We start from the raw sequence: 16,809 nt of genomic DNA on the forward strand, positions 1-16,809 counted from the left end.
GTCAAGGGCACAAACTGATTATAACTTGGCATTATACTTGTACTAATGGGCATGTATCTGTGAGCCCTCAGGCTGCAAACATGAAGGAATTAGAGCTCCATAAATAATTAATCTGGCACTCAACTTCAAGTCCAACAGAAATAGATATGTACTAACAATCAAGCTGAAGTACCATGTTCCATTCTGCCCTGGTAACTCCACCATTGATACTTCTACATAAATATATCAAGAGTTCAACATAAAACATTTTTAAAAATTTATTCTTGCCAGCATATGTTGCCCATCTCTAACTGTCCTTGAGAAGGTGATGGTGAGTTGCTTTCTTGAACCTTTGCAGTTCATGTGGTGTAGTTGTTTAAACGTCCACCACCATTCATGACTGGATGTGACAGGACTGCAGAGCTTAGATCTGATCTATTGGTTATGGGACACTTAGCTCTGTTTCTTGCATGCTGCTTCCATTGTTTGACATGCAAGTAGTCCTGTGTTGTAGCTTCACCAGGTTGACACCTCATTTTTGAGTATGCCTGGCGTTGCTCCTGGCATGCCCTTCATTCCTGGAACATACTTGGATGACATTTTAAAAAAAGAGAAAATAAATATTCTAACTTTGTCTTACCATGGTGTATTACAGCTGTGTGTGAGAGTCATGTACCGAACGCCTAGCTGATAGAAAAGGCGTAATGTAGCCATGCTGCTGTCAATGGAGTGTCCGCCCTCTACACCAATTAAGCTGGCCACTTTACCATTTTTGAAAGTTTTATTTATCCCTGCGTTCAAAAGGAATTACAGGTTATGTCCAATAATTCACTTGGATTCAGATTGAGGTCACTTAGTACATTTATATTTGGCGAATAGATTTCAGATTTTTTCCTAATTTTAACACGTGATTCTAATTGTTTTATTTAATTTATTTGTTTTATTTAATTTCAAAGCTGTATTTGGAAAATATGTATTGATTGAAAAGCTGAAACACATCTTGTTGCTGAACAGCTTTCTATCTTTCAGGTAATAATTTTCTTCAAATACCTAAACAGAGCAACATTTAATATCCTATTCAATAAAGAAAAATGTGAACTTGTCTGCTTTGGAAGGGAGAATAGAAAAGCAGCATATTATTTAATTAGAAAGAAATTACCGAACTCTGAGGTACAGGGGGATCTGGGTGTCCTGGTACATGAATCACAAAAAGTTAGTATGCAGGTACAGCAAGTGATTAGGAAGGCAAATGGAATGTTGATATATATTGCAAGAAAAATGGAATATAAAAGGCGGGAAGTTTTACTACAGTTGCTTAGGGTGTTGGTGAGACCACATCTGTGTACAATGTACAGTTTTGGTTTCCTTATTTAAGACAATATATAAAAGCGTTAGAAGCTGTTCAGAGAGGGTTCACTCAACTGATACCTGGGATGGGAGGGGGTTATCTTGTGAGGAAAGGTTGCACAGCTTGGGCCTGTATCCATTGGAGTTTAGAAGAATGAGAGGTGGCCTTATTGAAACATATAAGATCCTGAGAGAACTTGACAAGTTGGATGCTGAAAGGATGTTTCCTCTTGTGGGAGAGACTAGAACTAGGGGACACAGTTTAAAAATAAGGGGTTTCCCATTTAAGATGGAGATGAGGAGAATTTTTTTTCTCTCAGAGGGTCATGAGTCTGTGGAATTCTCTTCCCCAGAGACCAGTGGAGGCAGACTCATTGAATACTTTTCAGACAGAGTTGATAGATTCTTGACTAATGAGGGAGTCAAAGGTTATTGGGTATAGGTAGGAATGTGGAGTTGAGGCCATAATCAGATTAGCCATGACCTTATTGAATGGCAGAGCAGTCTCGAGGGGCTAAATGGCCTACTCCTGCTCCTAATTTGTATGCTTAGAAACCCAGAAACTAGGAGCAGGAGTAGGCCATTTGGCCCTTCGAGCCTGCTCCGCCATTCAATATGATCATGGCTGATCCTCTATCTCAACACCACATTCCCACTTTCTCTCCATAGCCCTCGATTCCCTTAACATCCAAAAAATTATCAATTTCTTTCTTGAATATACTCCGTTACCTGGCCTCCACAGTCTTCTGTGGTAGAGAATTCCACAGGTTGACCACCCTCTGAGTAAAGAAACTTTTCCTCATCTCAGTTTTAAATTGCCTGCCCCGTATCCTGAGACTGTGGCCCCTGGTTCTAGACTCCCCAACCAGGGGAAACATCCTCCCTACATCTAGTCTGTCTAGCCCTGTTAGAATTTTATATGTTTCAATCAGATTCCCTCTCATTCTTCTAAGCTCAAGTGAATACAGGCCCAGTTGAACCAATCTCTCCTCATACGCCAGTCCTGCCATCCCCGGTATTAGCCTAGTGAACCTTCGCAGCACTCCCTCTATGGCAAGTATATTCTTTCTTAGGTAGGGAGAACAAAACTGCACACAATACTCCAGGTGTGATCTCACCAAGGCCTTGTATAACTGCAGTAAGACATCCCTACTTCTGAACTCAAATCCTCTTGCTATGAAGGCCAACATACCATTTGCCTTCCTAATTGCTTGCTACACCTGCCTGTTTACTTTCAGGGACAGAGGGTTGGTTAGCTAATAGGAAACAGAGAGTAGGCATATGTGGGTCACTTTCAAGTTGGCAAGATGTGACAAGTGTCACAGGGATCTGTACTAGGGCTTTAACTATTTACAATTTATATCAATGACTTGGATGAAGGGACTGAATGTATGGTGGCTAAATTTGCTGATGATTCAAACATAGGTAGGAAAGTATGAAGACAATGTAAAAAATTTGCAAAGGGATATACATAGGTTAAGTGAGTGGGCAAAAATTTAGCAGATGGCGTATAATGTGGGAAAATGTGAAATTGTCCACTTTGCCAGGAAGAATAGAAAAGCAGCATATTATTTAAATGGAGAAAGATTGCAGAACTCTTGAGGTACAGAGGGATCTTGGTGTCCTGGCAGATGAATCACAAAAAGTTGGTATCAGTAAGTGATTAGGAAGGCAAATGGAATGTTGTCATTTACTGCAAGGGGAATGTAATATAAAAGTAGGGATGCTTTGCTGCAGTTGTGCAGGGCACTGGTGAGGCCATATATGGAGTTGTGTACACAGTTTTGGTCTCCTTATTTAAGAAAGGATATAAATGCATTAGCAGTTCAGAAAAGGTTCAATTGATTGATCCCTGAGATGGGGAGCAGGGTTATCTTGTGAGGAAAGGTTGGGCCTGTATCTATTGGAGTTTAGAAGAATGAGAGGTGATCTTATTGAAACATACAAGGGTATTTGCCAGGGTGGATGCTGAAAGGATGTTTCCCCTTGTGGGGGAGAACTAGAATTCAGGGACACAGTTTAAAAATAAGGGGTCTCCCATTTCAGACAGAGATGAGGAGAAACTTTTTCTCTCACAGGGTCCTGAGTCTTTGGAACTCTCTTCCCCAGAGAGCAGTGGAGGCAAGGTCTTTGAATATTCTTAAGACAGAGGTAGACAGATTCTTCACTAACAAGGGAGTCAAAGTTTATTGGGGGTAGGTGGGGTCGAGGCCACAAATAGATCTTACTGAATGGCAAAGCAGGCTCGAGGGGCTGAATGGCTTATGTCTGCTCCTAATTTGTATGCAAGTTCATATTAAGATCAAAACAAACAGACATAGGTTAATTTTAAAAACAAAAAAACTGCGGATGCTGGAAATCCAAAACAAAAACAGAATTACCTGGAAAAACTCAGCAGGTCTGGCAGCATCGGCGGAGAAGAAAAGAGTTGACGTTTCGAGTCCTCATGACCCTTCGACAGAACTATTAATTTTGTTTGGCTTCTGGCTGTTCACTAAGGTTGCATAGTATTACTTTATATTATGACACAGCTGATGGGAAAGGCTGAGTTGTTCAAATCCCAGAGGGAAACTTGAAACAACTGTCATAATCCATTTTTGCAATTTGTAATTTCGAGATGCAGACTTTGAATTCAGTAGGAATAAGATTGAGTCTCGTGGTTTTTATATAAAACTAAATTAAACATTTATTAATTTAACAACAGATTAAACACATACACATGGCTACAAATTACTACTATAATAATTTTTTAACAAATCCCCAAATTAATCACCCCCAGGCAAATCTCCACTAAGTCAACAGTAACACATAGACTTTAAGTAGACACCAGGCAAAACACATTTGACTATACGAATTCCGAATGAGGTTCCTTTGCATGTTGGTTGGAGGCATACAGGCTCCTTAGGCATACCTCACACATATGAACTCCTTTCTTTTATATACCTAGCTTTCCCTTTGAATGTAAATTTTCCATTGTATCATTAGGTCTTTTGAACTTCAGCTCTTCTAACAATAAAACCCCTTTCATAGCACAATTTTATTAGTAAACTGAAAAAATAAACTCATTGTTTGGCTTCTTCTAGCTAGATGCAAGATTTTACTCACAGTCTTGAATGGCTTATTCAACAAATGCAAGTGAACACTTTACCTTACTGTTCACCCAATTAACATGTCAAAACTACAATACATCAAAGCACCCAGACTGGCTGGCTTTAATCCAATAAGACACAGACAGGCACACACCTTGACACAGACGCTCTCTAGAATTCCAATTTAAAAAATAATTTCCAATAACATTGTACACATTAGTATCTCTTCATGACACTTAATAATCAATAAACTTATGTTCTAAAATTTTGGCAAAAGACATTAAACAACCCCTAAAACATAGATTAACATGTGACAATGTATTTTGCTCTAACATCTTGTATAAAAAACAATATTTTATTCAGGTAATTTTCAAAGATATACTGTGCAACAAACAGTAAATTCCAATAGTACAGCTCTTTTAAAATCAATTATTGGCACACGTATGAATGTACAGCAATATAAAATGCATTGAAATGCATTAAGTCACTAGCAGATTTAATTATGATAAAGATGAAAATTCTCTCTTTGCCCATTTTCATTCTCCAAAGCATATTTTTCACAAGGACAATTTTCCATTTGAGTATGTTTGGATATCAATGTATCCTCCTGTATATATTCAACTTATATTGCACAATTTAGCTTAGATTGCTACACTTCTTTCTTCCTTCCAAAATAAATTACTTCACCCTCCTCTGCATTAAATTGTATCTGCCATGTGTTTACCCATTTCACCTTGGGCTTCAGCTTTGCTGATAAACCTTTAATGTAGCACTTTATCAAACACCTTCTGGAAATCCATATACACATCAATTCTATTAGCCTCATCAATCCTCTCTGTTACCTCACCGAAAAACTTAATTAAATTAGTTAAACATGATTTGCCCTTATCAAATTCCATGCTGGCTTTCCTTAGTTAATCCACATTTGTCCAAGTGGCTGTTAATTTTGATTATTGTTTCTAAAAGCTTCCCACCAGCGCGATTGAAGTTGTAGGTAAATCTAATCATGCGTGAAAAAGGAATGAGTGAAAAGGGAATGTAATATCAACAAAATGTGCTATTGGCCTTAAACGAAAATAGAAAATGCTGGAAATACTCAGCAGGTCAGGCAGTATCTGTGGCAAGTGAAACACGGTGAACCTTTCATAAGAACATTGATCTGGAATGTTAATTTTGTTTCTCTTGTCTGATGCTACCAGATCTGCTGAGCTTTCCAGCATTTTCCAACTACCAGCATCCGCAGTATTTTGCTTTTGGAATTATGGGCTTTTTGTCCATATTGGGCCATAACTTCCTCGAAGTGACAATCAGTGTTAGATTGCCGCTTTGTGCCCACTTACCTATGCCAAATTTCTTCCATGCCTATCTCGCCCGATCTTCCAACTTGGGCCAGGGGAGATCCTGGCAGTGCAGCAGCCCGGCATCATAGTCCAGCAGAGTTGGATTGAAGGAGGACATGCCCCCTTTTTACAGCACTAGTTGCTGTAAACCAGGTAAGCTTAAAGTTCTGATTGAGATTGACAGGCCAGGGAGACGGTAAGTGCCTAAGGTAAGCAGATAGGCTTTGGAGGGTGATGGGTATTGTTAGTTGTGCTGGGGTGTGGGGGGGGCAGGGTCAGACATCGCAGTGGGCTGGAGTGGTTGGACATCGGGGGGATGGGAGGGGTTGGACATCGTACGGTGTGGGGGTTGGACATTTGGGGGATAGGGGGGTTGGACATCGGGGGGGGTGGGGGGGTGGACATTGTAGGGTGTGGGGGTTGGACATTTGGGGGATAGGGGGGTTGGACATCGGGGGGGGTGGGGGGGGGTGGACATTGTAGGGTGTGGGGGTTGGACATTGGGGGGATAGGGGGGTCAGACATCAGGGGATGGGGGCTGGACATCGGGGGGGTGGGTGGTTGGACATCAGGGGGGCTGGGGGGGTCGGACATTGATGGAGGTGCAGGACATCAGACATCAGGAAGTGGGGGGGTGGCGGGGGTTATGGGGGCAGTTGGGCCGGGAAGGTGGTGGGGGGTGGGTGGTGCCAGCCAGTTGGAGGATGGGGGAATGGGACATTTGGGTAGGGGTAATGGGGTCAAAGGTTCTGGAGGGGGTGGGGGGGTGTCAATCATTCGGAGGGATGGGGGCTGGGTCTGACCTCGGGGGGAGGGTGGGTGGGGTGCCTGGGGGTGCAGGACAGTCTGGCAGGGTGGGGTGGGGAGTCCTATGCAGGTGGGTGATATCTCATGGGTTGGGGGATCGGCAGGTGGGGAATAGCAGGTGGTTAGTCGGGGTGTTGGTGGGGGAGTCCCCTGGGGGGCCGGGGTGTGGGGGTAGTCCTGTGGGGGGAATTGGTCTGAGTCTTTACAATTGCTACCCAGGAGTTAGAAGAGGTTTTAATTCTAACTTTTTCTGAGTAACTGTTGGTGTTTCCCTGTTGGGACCATCTGAAGTTTGCATTTTAAAATTTCATTTTCACCTGGTTCAGAGTGCAGGGCAATGGCATCTTTTAGGGTACCCTCCCCGCCCCCAATCCGACACTGGGGAGCTCAGAAGTTACGGCCCATAAAGTTCTTCTCTTGGCTTTCTTATTCCCTCAAAAGTTGGTTCACAAATATTAGCAAACACAAAAAAATGACATCTTTGATTTTACATCCATGTTACAGCCCTTAATGCAGAATTGGAACAGCATTCTGTATTTTACTCCTTTTCAGGACTCAAGCTGGTGGGAAGAAATGTTGAGGATTTGCATGTGGACGGTGCTATTGGGAAATCGCTGGTGTATTATCTGTGATTTCCTATCCACTGAATGAATGTTAAGTTTGTGACAAACAACTGTGTTTTCCTCATTAGTCGTCTACTGTGAGAAAAGCCTACAGATTGTGAGGAAGGGAAAGATTTTGAATTTCACTTTAACAATGCAGTACAATAACTGAATATTACATTGGAATTATTTTTCTTTGAATTATGCATTCAGGAAACAGTGGTGGATGTATTTCTGGGGAGCAAGAGAAGGGGGAGGAGAGAGAGGCATGGGGATGAAGGGAGCGTGGAAAGCTTGCAGTTAATACTAGCCCCACTCCATTACATCAAAGGCAACTACCTAAGCTTCGTGGAGAAACAGCGCAAGAGGATGCACAGGTGCAACAAGTAAGTTGTGACTAAAATGTATCTCCTGTGCCTTGAAGACCTGCAATTATAGCCACATATTAGCTAAATCCCTCTGAGTGTTGGGAATGTTTCACCACAGGGTGACCAACCGTCCTGTATTTCACAGGATTTTCCAGTAATTTGCCTTACTGTTCTGTGTCCCGAATGTTGGTTTCTCAGGGTGCCATTCATTCTGGATTCCTCCAGGCTGTGACTGAGGAAACTGCTGGACTCTCCTCTTGCTGCTGCCTAAGTGTCTTTGTGCCTGCACATGTGCACTGCGCTGCTGCACGTGTGCAGTCCATTCAGCTCTGAGGAGCAGGAGACAGGACACTTGCCAGCACACACAAAGTTGTTTGGCAGATTGGTGGTTGAGGGGAGGGGGTCTGGCACCACTCAGGCTCAAGTTGGAGGGCTGGGTGGCGGAGTAGTCAAAAGGGTTGTCGGGGTCCAGCGGAGGCTCTGTCAGGCCCGAGTTGTGGGGTCCAGCGGAGGCTCTGTCAGGCCCGAGTTGTCGGGGTCCAGCTGAGGCTCTGTCAGGCCCGAGTTGTCGGGGTCCAGTGTTGGCTCTGTCAGGCCCGAGTTGTGGGGGTCCAGCGGTGGCTCTGTCAGGCCCGAGTTGTGGGGGTCCAGCGGAGGCTCTGTCAGGCCCGAGTTGTGGGGGTCCAGCGGTGGCTCTGTCAGACCCGAGTTGTGGGGGTCCAGCGGTGGCTCTGTCAGACCCGAGTTGTGGGGGTCCAGCGGTGGCTCTGTCAGACCCGAGTTGTGGGGGTCCAGCGGTGGCTCTGTCAGACCCGAGTTGTGGGGGTCCAGCGGTGGCTCTGTCAGACCCGAGTTGTGGGGGTCCAGCGGTGGCTCTGTCAGACCTGTGTCAGGGATGGTCCAGTGGTGGCACTATCAGGCCCATGCCGGTCAGGGGGGAGTTGTGGGGTGGGGTCAGGCAACAACACTGTCAGGCCTGAGTTGAGGGTCCAATGTCCAGCAGGCCTGAGCGGGGTGAGGGCTTCTGTAAATATAGAGAGGGATCTGGGGAGAGGATCTGCTGAGTGAGTGGGGGCAAGTGGGGATTTGGGGAGAGGGGCTTCTGAATATATCTGTTGCGGGTTTGGAATTGGACAATGTGTTCGTGTGGTGGGGAGCAGTGTGGCGCTTCGATCGAGCATTATGTACAGTGTCAAGGGGTCGAGGAGGTAGAATATAATTAAAGTATTTTATATGTGCTTTGTAATGAGGGCCTAGTTTCTCTTTTCACAGATGCTCCCAGACCTGCTGAGTTTTTCCAGCATTTTCTGTTTTTATTTCAGATTTCCAGCATCCATAGTATTTTGCTTGTAGCCTGGTTTTATATTTGGTCAAGACCTTTGGGCCTCCTTGATTCTGTAGACACTGTGCCCACTGTTCCCTCAAGGCGACCTCCACCTCTGGGTCCAGTCTTGCCAGCACCACTCCTGCCACCCGCCCCCACTCCGCCTTACCCCACGCTCTGGCCTCATAAGCTGCAGCCCCCAGCCCCAGACTTCTGGTCTCATCAGCAACCCACCCTCCCCACCGCCACACCCACTACACCCCCCCCAACTCCAACTACTCCTCCAGCCTCATCAACACCCACTAAGTCCCCCCAAACTCCTGTCGAAGTGTCCCTTTTGTTTTTGCTCTAGGTTGGTCAACTTGGTTCATAGCAATCCTTAACCTTAATGTCACAGGAATCTTCCGATTCGCAAGTGAGCATCGCAGGAATCAGTCACATTATTTACCTGTTAAACACCCAAGCCCTGAGATAACAAACAATATCATGACACAGACCCACTCACACTAGTAGAACTGAGGGTCTGGAAAACGGGTACTGTGATAGGTCAGATGTTCAACTGGGGGAGGGATGAGCAATTCTTAAAGGGTTGCTGCTTGCCATTAAAGCAGTGTGCTTTGTTTCATATCTTGGGAAAGAATTTATGGAAAACCCCACTGTAAATAAAATGTAATTGTAATTTACAATGTACAATCTCTCTCATCCTACTCACCTTTTTTGTGTTTAAGGGAAACAAGACACTAAAGATTTTTAAGTGTCAGACATTGATCCTGCTCTCTGTTCCCATTCTTGTGACTGTAATATTAGGGTGTTCAGGGTTGAAAGGGTTAATGTGTGGGACTGGAGAAACAGTACCACCCACAAGATGATGTAAGAGACACATGACCAAGGGTTGAGAAGGAGAATGCACATGGCTCAGACTGAGTAACACCTATAATCTTGTATAGCTGTATATAGTTATGTTCATCCAATAAACCAGCTATTGTTCAGACATACAGTATCAGCAATCATTCTTTAGCCAGTCACAATTAACCTACAATGTGGTGGCCACGGTGGCAGCAGCTGTGAAGGACCCCAAAATCTCTGAAAATCAATATTTAAAATGTTTGCAAGTCTGACCAGGAAAAAGGTGCCAAAACTGAAGACTTCAGTAAGAAAGTTGAAAACCTCCAAAAGAACTCCACGGAAGGCATGGAGGCAGAGAGGTAGAGAAAAAAATCAACAGTTCAGCTTACGAAGGACTGCACCATAGCACCATAGGTCTGTAAAAAATTCTGATCCAGCAGCAGAGTCAAATAACCTAGCGACAATCAAGGAAGGGTGAGCAAGCCTTGAAAAAGGCTCAAAATCTTCAATTTAATGACGCAAGAAGCAGGCAGCATGGGACAAATTCCACTTTAGTGAGAACGGGTTTTGATACACCTCGCAGTCTGGTTGCGAGGTCGGTGCCAGTACATGTGCAGACTGCGAGGCAGTAATTGAGAAAAAAAAAAATAAATTCAGCTGTTTAAAAATTACTCTCCAGCAGGAGGAAAGCAGTGGACAGAGCTTAATAGTCACTTCCGGTGATTAGTTTAAAAACTCTGCCAAGTTTAGGAACAATTACCAAAAAAGGATCAGTGACCACAGCGGCTATCAGTGAAAGGGAAAAACTTCATTACTGCAAAAAATCAAGGCAAACCTCCTAAAAGCTTAGAGCAGCTATGGATTCCAAATTCACTTTGCCTGATCAATTTGGGCATATGGAAGGACCAAATCAAACACAGAATTTTGCACAATGGAGGAAGTAATTTTTAAGATTCAGAATTGCTTCTGGAGTGGTCAATAAATCTGAGGCTGAACAAGTCAATACATTATCAGAGCAAGTGCGGATGATGTTATAGCAAGACAAAGCATTAATGAAACATCAGACAAATTCAAAGAAGTCTTAAAAGCCTTTGATAATTACTTTAATTTACAGAGTAACAAGATCTTAGAAAGATCCATGTTTAACAAAAGGATCCAGAAGCCATCTGAACCAGTAGATGACTTTATCACTGATCTGCATTGACTGGCTGAAGGTTGAGAATATGGTGATCTTAGAACCGAGCTGAGATGAGATCTCATTGTAGTCATGTTACTGATGATACCCCATCTGACCTTCTGCAATCCAAAGAAAATTTAACTTTGGAGAAGGCTAACAGTTGGTGAGACAAACAGAAGTCCTTAAACAAAACAGAGCTATATTCAGAGGAGAAGACAAACACTGACTCAGAAAACCCCCAATGATGGTACAACTTATTAAACAAAAGGTCAAAGGCAATTCAGGGAAGAAGACACCTTATGGAACAAAAGCTCAAGATGCAGTAAACCATGCCAACGCTGTGACGTGAAAAAGCCCCGCAGGTGCGAACAATGCCCTGCAGAATGCTTTCAACATTAAAGGTTTGAACACTTTGGAAAGATGTGCAGGGCTAAAACCTCCAGATCCGCAGAGGATAACGAGAGAATCTTCACACACAAAGCCATCAAAGAACTTGAGGAATCTCAACAAGAAGAGGCACAACATGTTTCCTAGGTGAGATCGAAGACCCAGATACACATTCTGGAATGCAGATATTTGTGTCAATGGACATATCACTAATTTCAAATTGGGTACAGGAGTGAGTATAACAAAGTTGTTCAACAAAGAACCTTGGCTAGTAAAACAATGGCTGATGACAACTGAAACCAGATATATGGCCCAGGAGGGATCAAATTACAAGTCACAGGCATGCTTCAGGCAACACTCCAATACAAGAACAAGCAGGTACTGGAAACATATCTAATTCAAAATCAGGAATTTTCTCAACTGAGTCAAAATGCCTGCATTGACCTCAACCTCATTCGGACAGTGGAGGACATCAATCAACAAACAGTCATCGTTGAAATCAAATCTGAGCCCCTCAATCTGCCCAACTGCACTGATTTGGATTGGGAATTCAGCGCTGATGTTTTGACACTCTTCACTAATGCCAATAGTCCAGTCCTTTTCCAGGAATATGTCAAGGAGGGAGAGAGTAAACTTGTTCTCACCAAAGAGGTAATGAACTAATTGGACTAACAAGTACCAGAGTGCGGCAATGATCCTGCGTCACTTTGTGCATCATCTAAGAAGGTGGAAGATGAAACTCAATCGATGGAATTCACTGGTACAAAACCACATTCATCTGACTGTGGTGACCCCTTTGTAGGTGCATCCACACCTATCCATCTACCACAAGTGGTAGTTAAGGATGCATGCAGTCAAACAAATCCAGAGCTATAGACAGAACTGAACCAGATCATGTTCACCTCCTCCAAGTTGGAAGACGCTGACCTTACAGCTACCCCAGGATTACTGGAATTTGAGGGAAAATAAGATGTTCATCAAGTGTCTTCCTCATAGCTTCCTATCCTGCCGAAACAATTATTTCCAGAGGCAGCAGTCCAGGATTACCTAAGAGTTCACGAACAAGAGGCTGCAAGGTATCATCACTCCAGAAGTAAAGAAAGACAGACAAAACTGTCAAATGAAACCAGGGTCAACTTAGCAGACAAGGATAGGGAGCATATCAAATGCACAGAGAGGCATAAACCCACAAAATCCAATCATGAGAAAGAAATATCAAATTGAGAGAGGCATAACAGCAAGGAGAGCAAAAAAGAGGATCAAGTCTCGATCCAGATAAGGGAACCATCCATTATGCATTTGGAAAAACCAGATGTTGAGTCACAAACTGACAATGCACCAGATACTGTAACTTACCAAAGACCAACCAAGTCAAAGCAAACATGTCCAAAGGGGGACTACCCCTCTTCCAAGCCTGACAAAAGCACAGTCAGGGAGAGTCATGAAAACTCCAGACCATTTAAACCTATGAAGTCAGAGACTAGAGGTGGAGATGGGATAGTAAGTAAATATAAATGTAAAAAATATTTGGACAAAGACTTGCAGGGGTAGATATTGTATTAGGGTGTTAGGGTTGAAAGGGTCTCCAGTGTGGGACTGGAGAAACAGTACCACCCACATGATGACGTAAGAGACACATGACCATGAGTCGAGAAGGAGAATGCTCATGGCTTGGACTGAGTAACATCTATAGTCTTGTATAGCTGTGTATAGTTATGTTCATCCAATAAACCAGTTATTGTTCAGACATAAAACGTCTCAGCAAATCATTCCTTAGCCAGTCACAACCAACATACAACAGTGGCTACTAATCACCTAATAAACCTCCAAAAGATATTAGACTGTGGATATACTTTCCTGTTAACACTGCTACCTGCAGTATCACAGAATGTGAAGGACAGATAGGAAGACCCAAGTCATTACTGATCATAGTGAATCATACTCTTAACCAAGCAAGACCTCTGCTGTTATTTTAATGTTACAAGAGCCCAGGTGGAAACATTGCTTTCTCATAATATTAAGGAGATTCTGCAGTAATTTGATTGAGTTTTTAATGCCTGGTTCCAATCTGCACTCCACATAATGTCAAAGACCTGGATGAGTTCTGACACCCCTCGGTTTTATTTTTCATTCAGGAGTTGGATTGATGTAAGGCTGCAAAACTCAAATCTAATCCTGATGGAAAGTGGTGTACTTCAACCATTAGGGAGGCATGTGGTCTAAAATTTATTAGCGTGCTAGCAATTTCCAAATAAGACTCTCCATTGTTTCCAGAAGCTTCTTATTTATCTGGTAGGGGATGGAACTTCCATCAACCCTCATAAGGCAAATAACACCAAGGAGGGCAGAGAAAAGCAGCAGGGACTCCTGTGCCATCCAATGTAGCATGCACAATTGGCACCTGTAAAGAGCTGAATTTCAGGTAGCTATTGATATCACTCTGTAACACCAAAGGAGTCCCTGCTGCTTTAGCTAAGCCAGCGGCTGCAATATCTGAGAGTACTGAGCAAGTTGTGATGTGTCAGAATTCAGAAGACTGAATGCGGGCTTAAAAATGGGACCCATATCAAAGTTTAGCATCCACTACCCTGTCAAAGGAAAGAATTAATAAAAGGTAAACATTGTCTGTTTGATGCAGAGGCAGGGGATGGAGGTTTCTGAGTCAAAGTTCCACAAGACTGGATGGGTGCAGAATCTTTTGGCCATCATGGGCAGATGAGGACCAGAGTTATACCCAAAGTGGCTCTTGTGCAAACCTGACCCTTGTTAATGAAGGGTTCTCCCGTTGAGTTGGCAAACTCCACTGGCGTCAAAGCTGGAAGGTTCTGTGGACTTTCAGCAACAGTGTTTTTATTACTTAGCTTACACTACGGGAATATGCAGTTTTGAAGTGCTTCCTCAGAACGAGCACCACATTGACCAAGCATGTTTGTATGCTGAAACCTGTTGTAGTGCAGCGTTATATGAGTTTGTGCTGGGAGTGCGATATGTATAGATACTGAATTTCTACTCATGATTGTCCATCAGAGAATGTAGTGAGCAACATAACCACAGTTTATGTAGGCCATAAGGCAAGTAAATGAAATTTTGATACCTTAATTGGAACAGTTGACAACAAGTGTTAGAAATAGATTACTCACCTTTGCTTGAGCCTACACACTGGAAAGTTTCAGGATACATCTGACACATTCTGTGAATGACATCAATCTGCTCCAGGGTTTGCCTCACAGTATCCTTGTACTGGGTGTCACATGGTGCAAATGCTGACCAAAACTGAAAAGGACAGACTATACATTATTGTTCAATTTAGAACTTTAATAAATTAAGTCCACTGACACTGTGTATGCAAGAATCCAATTTATACAAACTTGGCTATTAGTGAGTAACATCAATAATAGAATTAAGAAATTCAGCGCCTTTCAGGAGCATACGTGCTATATTGGATGAAATAGGCTAGTTGGGCTGAATGGCCTTTTCTCACTCCATTTCATCATGTGTTTTATATTCTTACAGAAAATGATATTCCATTAGCTTCTGTGTATTGCTGCACGAATGACAACAGATTGAAAGATGGATGGCCAGGACATTTCCATTAGAGTCATCAAAGGCTGAGTGAAATTCATCTCAGTGATCCTAATGCCATTAAAGAACCTGCTTCAGCTACTTTTCTCCCACGATTGCAAAGGAACGCAGGCCCAGACCTGAAGATTCCTCATGTGTTGCCATTAGAGGGGCTTGGAAGGATGTAGCCTTATTGTAACTATCTTGAGGGACAAATAGCTATTACATTATGCAGGTAGTGGCAAGGATTCAATTGGTCTAATAGTTGACACGAAAGCAAGTCAAATTAGCTCCAAACATATCCTGGAATGTCTATCAAATCAACCTGTTAAGGTTGTCCTGTAAGGCATTTACTGAAGCAGTTGTAGCTGCCACTCCAGAAGTCACTACTATCATCAGAAATTTCTGACACCGTGAGGTTGCAGTTTCCGCCTGGACTGCTTCATATTCTAGAGTGTTCTGCATGGCCTAACATTAGCACTGCATAGTGTTGCGCATGTTGACAGTGGATTCCTTATCCACTTTTCTGGCACATGCATGGTAACCATCCCTGCTGTCTGCATGTGAGGATGATACTCCCATGTCATTGTTCTTTTGAAGAATGGGTACAGGAATGGAGCCCCTCATATCCACAGTTTGTTCATGAAATTTCCCTTGGTCAGAGGTTAAAGGAAGGAAATTGGCTTAGAAGGTTGGACTCTCAGTTGTCACTCTGTAGATGTTGCAGGTCAGAAATATGTTTGAACATCTGGAAATAGCAGCAATCTAGTAGGTACAATACTTTGACCCTGTGCTTATTGGGTAAGCTCACTGCTTACTTTCCCATTTTTCACTTCCTCTGCTGCGTGCCTTCTGAGGGCTTGCACTGTTTTCTCCTCAAACACACTTAATGTTCCTATTCTGGCTGATCCTTCCCCTAGGGTTGTCTTTTAGTGCTGACTGTGGGCCACCTGTTTCTTTGCAACCAGAAAGACACAAGAGAGCGGTATTTATTGGCAACTGCATTTACTTTCCCCCAGGTGATTGCATCCATACCACGGTGATACTGCTTTTAGGTGCAGGCTAGTTTAAATAATTTCTCATGTGATACTCACATGAGAACTTGTGAGCTAGCCTCAGAGAGTACACAGTGGTTATGGTGGGAATGAGGTGTGTGAGCAATTCATGAGGTTCTTTGTGAATATTAAAATTTGACAATCACCCATTTATTTACTTTGTGGGGTTTATGGTAGGTATGGAAGTAAGTCATACCACTGTAATTCTAACAGTAGTTATGTGGGGACTTGTACCTTTACTTATCTTGGTTAATCTTAAGATCGTTAAAATTTTTCTTGCACTATTTTACAGTACATGGGTAATGGAATTAGCATTGTCTGCCTCTGTCACTTCCCTTTATAACTCCTGCCCCACTGTTTTACAGGACTTACTTTTCTTAAAATAAAAAACACAGATTTTCAAATAATTGAACGCAGTTTCTCACCAAGTACACTTTAGCTTAGGCAAAACTTCAACTATTCACTTAACTGCTTTCTCAGTCTCCTGGCATCTTGCAACATCTCTCCAAAACTTTTATATATCTTTTTGTGGAAATCAGTGCAAGCAAATTCCAATGCCATTGTTACAAATTCTAGTAAGACTCCCAAAAATTCCAAAGAGAGAAGCTGGACTATATTTTTCCTCATTAAAGATGTTTTGGAGATTCCAAAGGTAAGTTATTGTCCTCCTAACTCAGCGCATCATCAATACTGGCCATGATTAGTGTTTGCATTTGCTTATCCTTATTGGCCAAATTTCGTTAGTTATCTGTTCCTTGCATCTTTGTGAAGCATTATGATATGTCTTTCTACGTTAAAGAAGCTATGCAAATCCAGGCCGTTCTTGTTTATTTGTTTATAAAAGTTATCCCGATGCTAATGTGTAATGTCAGCCTGAGGAAAATTTGTTGGACTGTTCACCATTGTAACTGCCTGGCAATAAGTCAG

The 16,809-nt window shown here is 42.9% G+C and overlaps 1 protein-coding gene across 1 annotated transcript in view; it reads right to left on the reverse strand.

The window, feature by feature from the left end:
• The window catches only part of dpep1 (dipeptidase 1), a 121,602-nt gene that overhangs the window by 20,282 nt on the left and 84,511 nt on the right, over nucleotides 1–16,809 (reverse strand). Inside the window, exons 6-7 of the mRNA XM_041191691.1 lie at nucleotides 14,407–14,539; nucleotides 620–770 (exon numbers count right to left, since the gene is read on the reverse strand). Coding sequence (XP_041047625.1) covers nucleotides 620–770; nucleotides 14,407–14,539 — 284 coding nt within the window. The remainder of the gene's footprint in view (nucleotides 1–619; nucleotides 771–14,406; nucleotides 14,540–16,809) is intronic.

Source organism: Carcharodon carcharias, chromosome 7 (assembly GCF_017639515.1).
Source record: "Carcharodon carcharias isolate sCarCar2 chromosome 7, sCarCar2.pri, whole genome shotgun sequence".
In the NCBI taxonomy this organism is placed as follows: Eukaryota; Metazoa; Chordata; class Chondrichthyes; order Lamniformes; family Lamnidae; genus Carcharodon; species Carcharodon carcharias.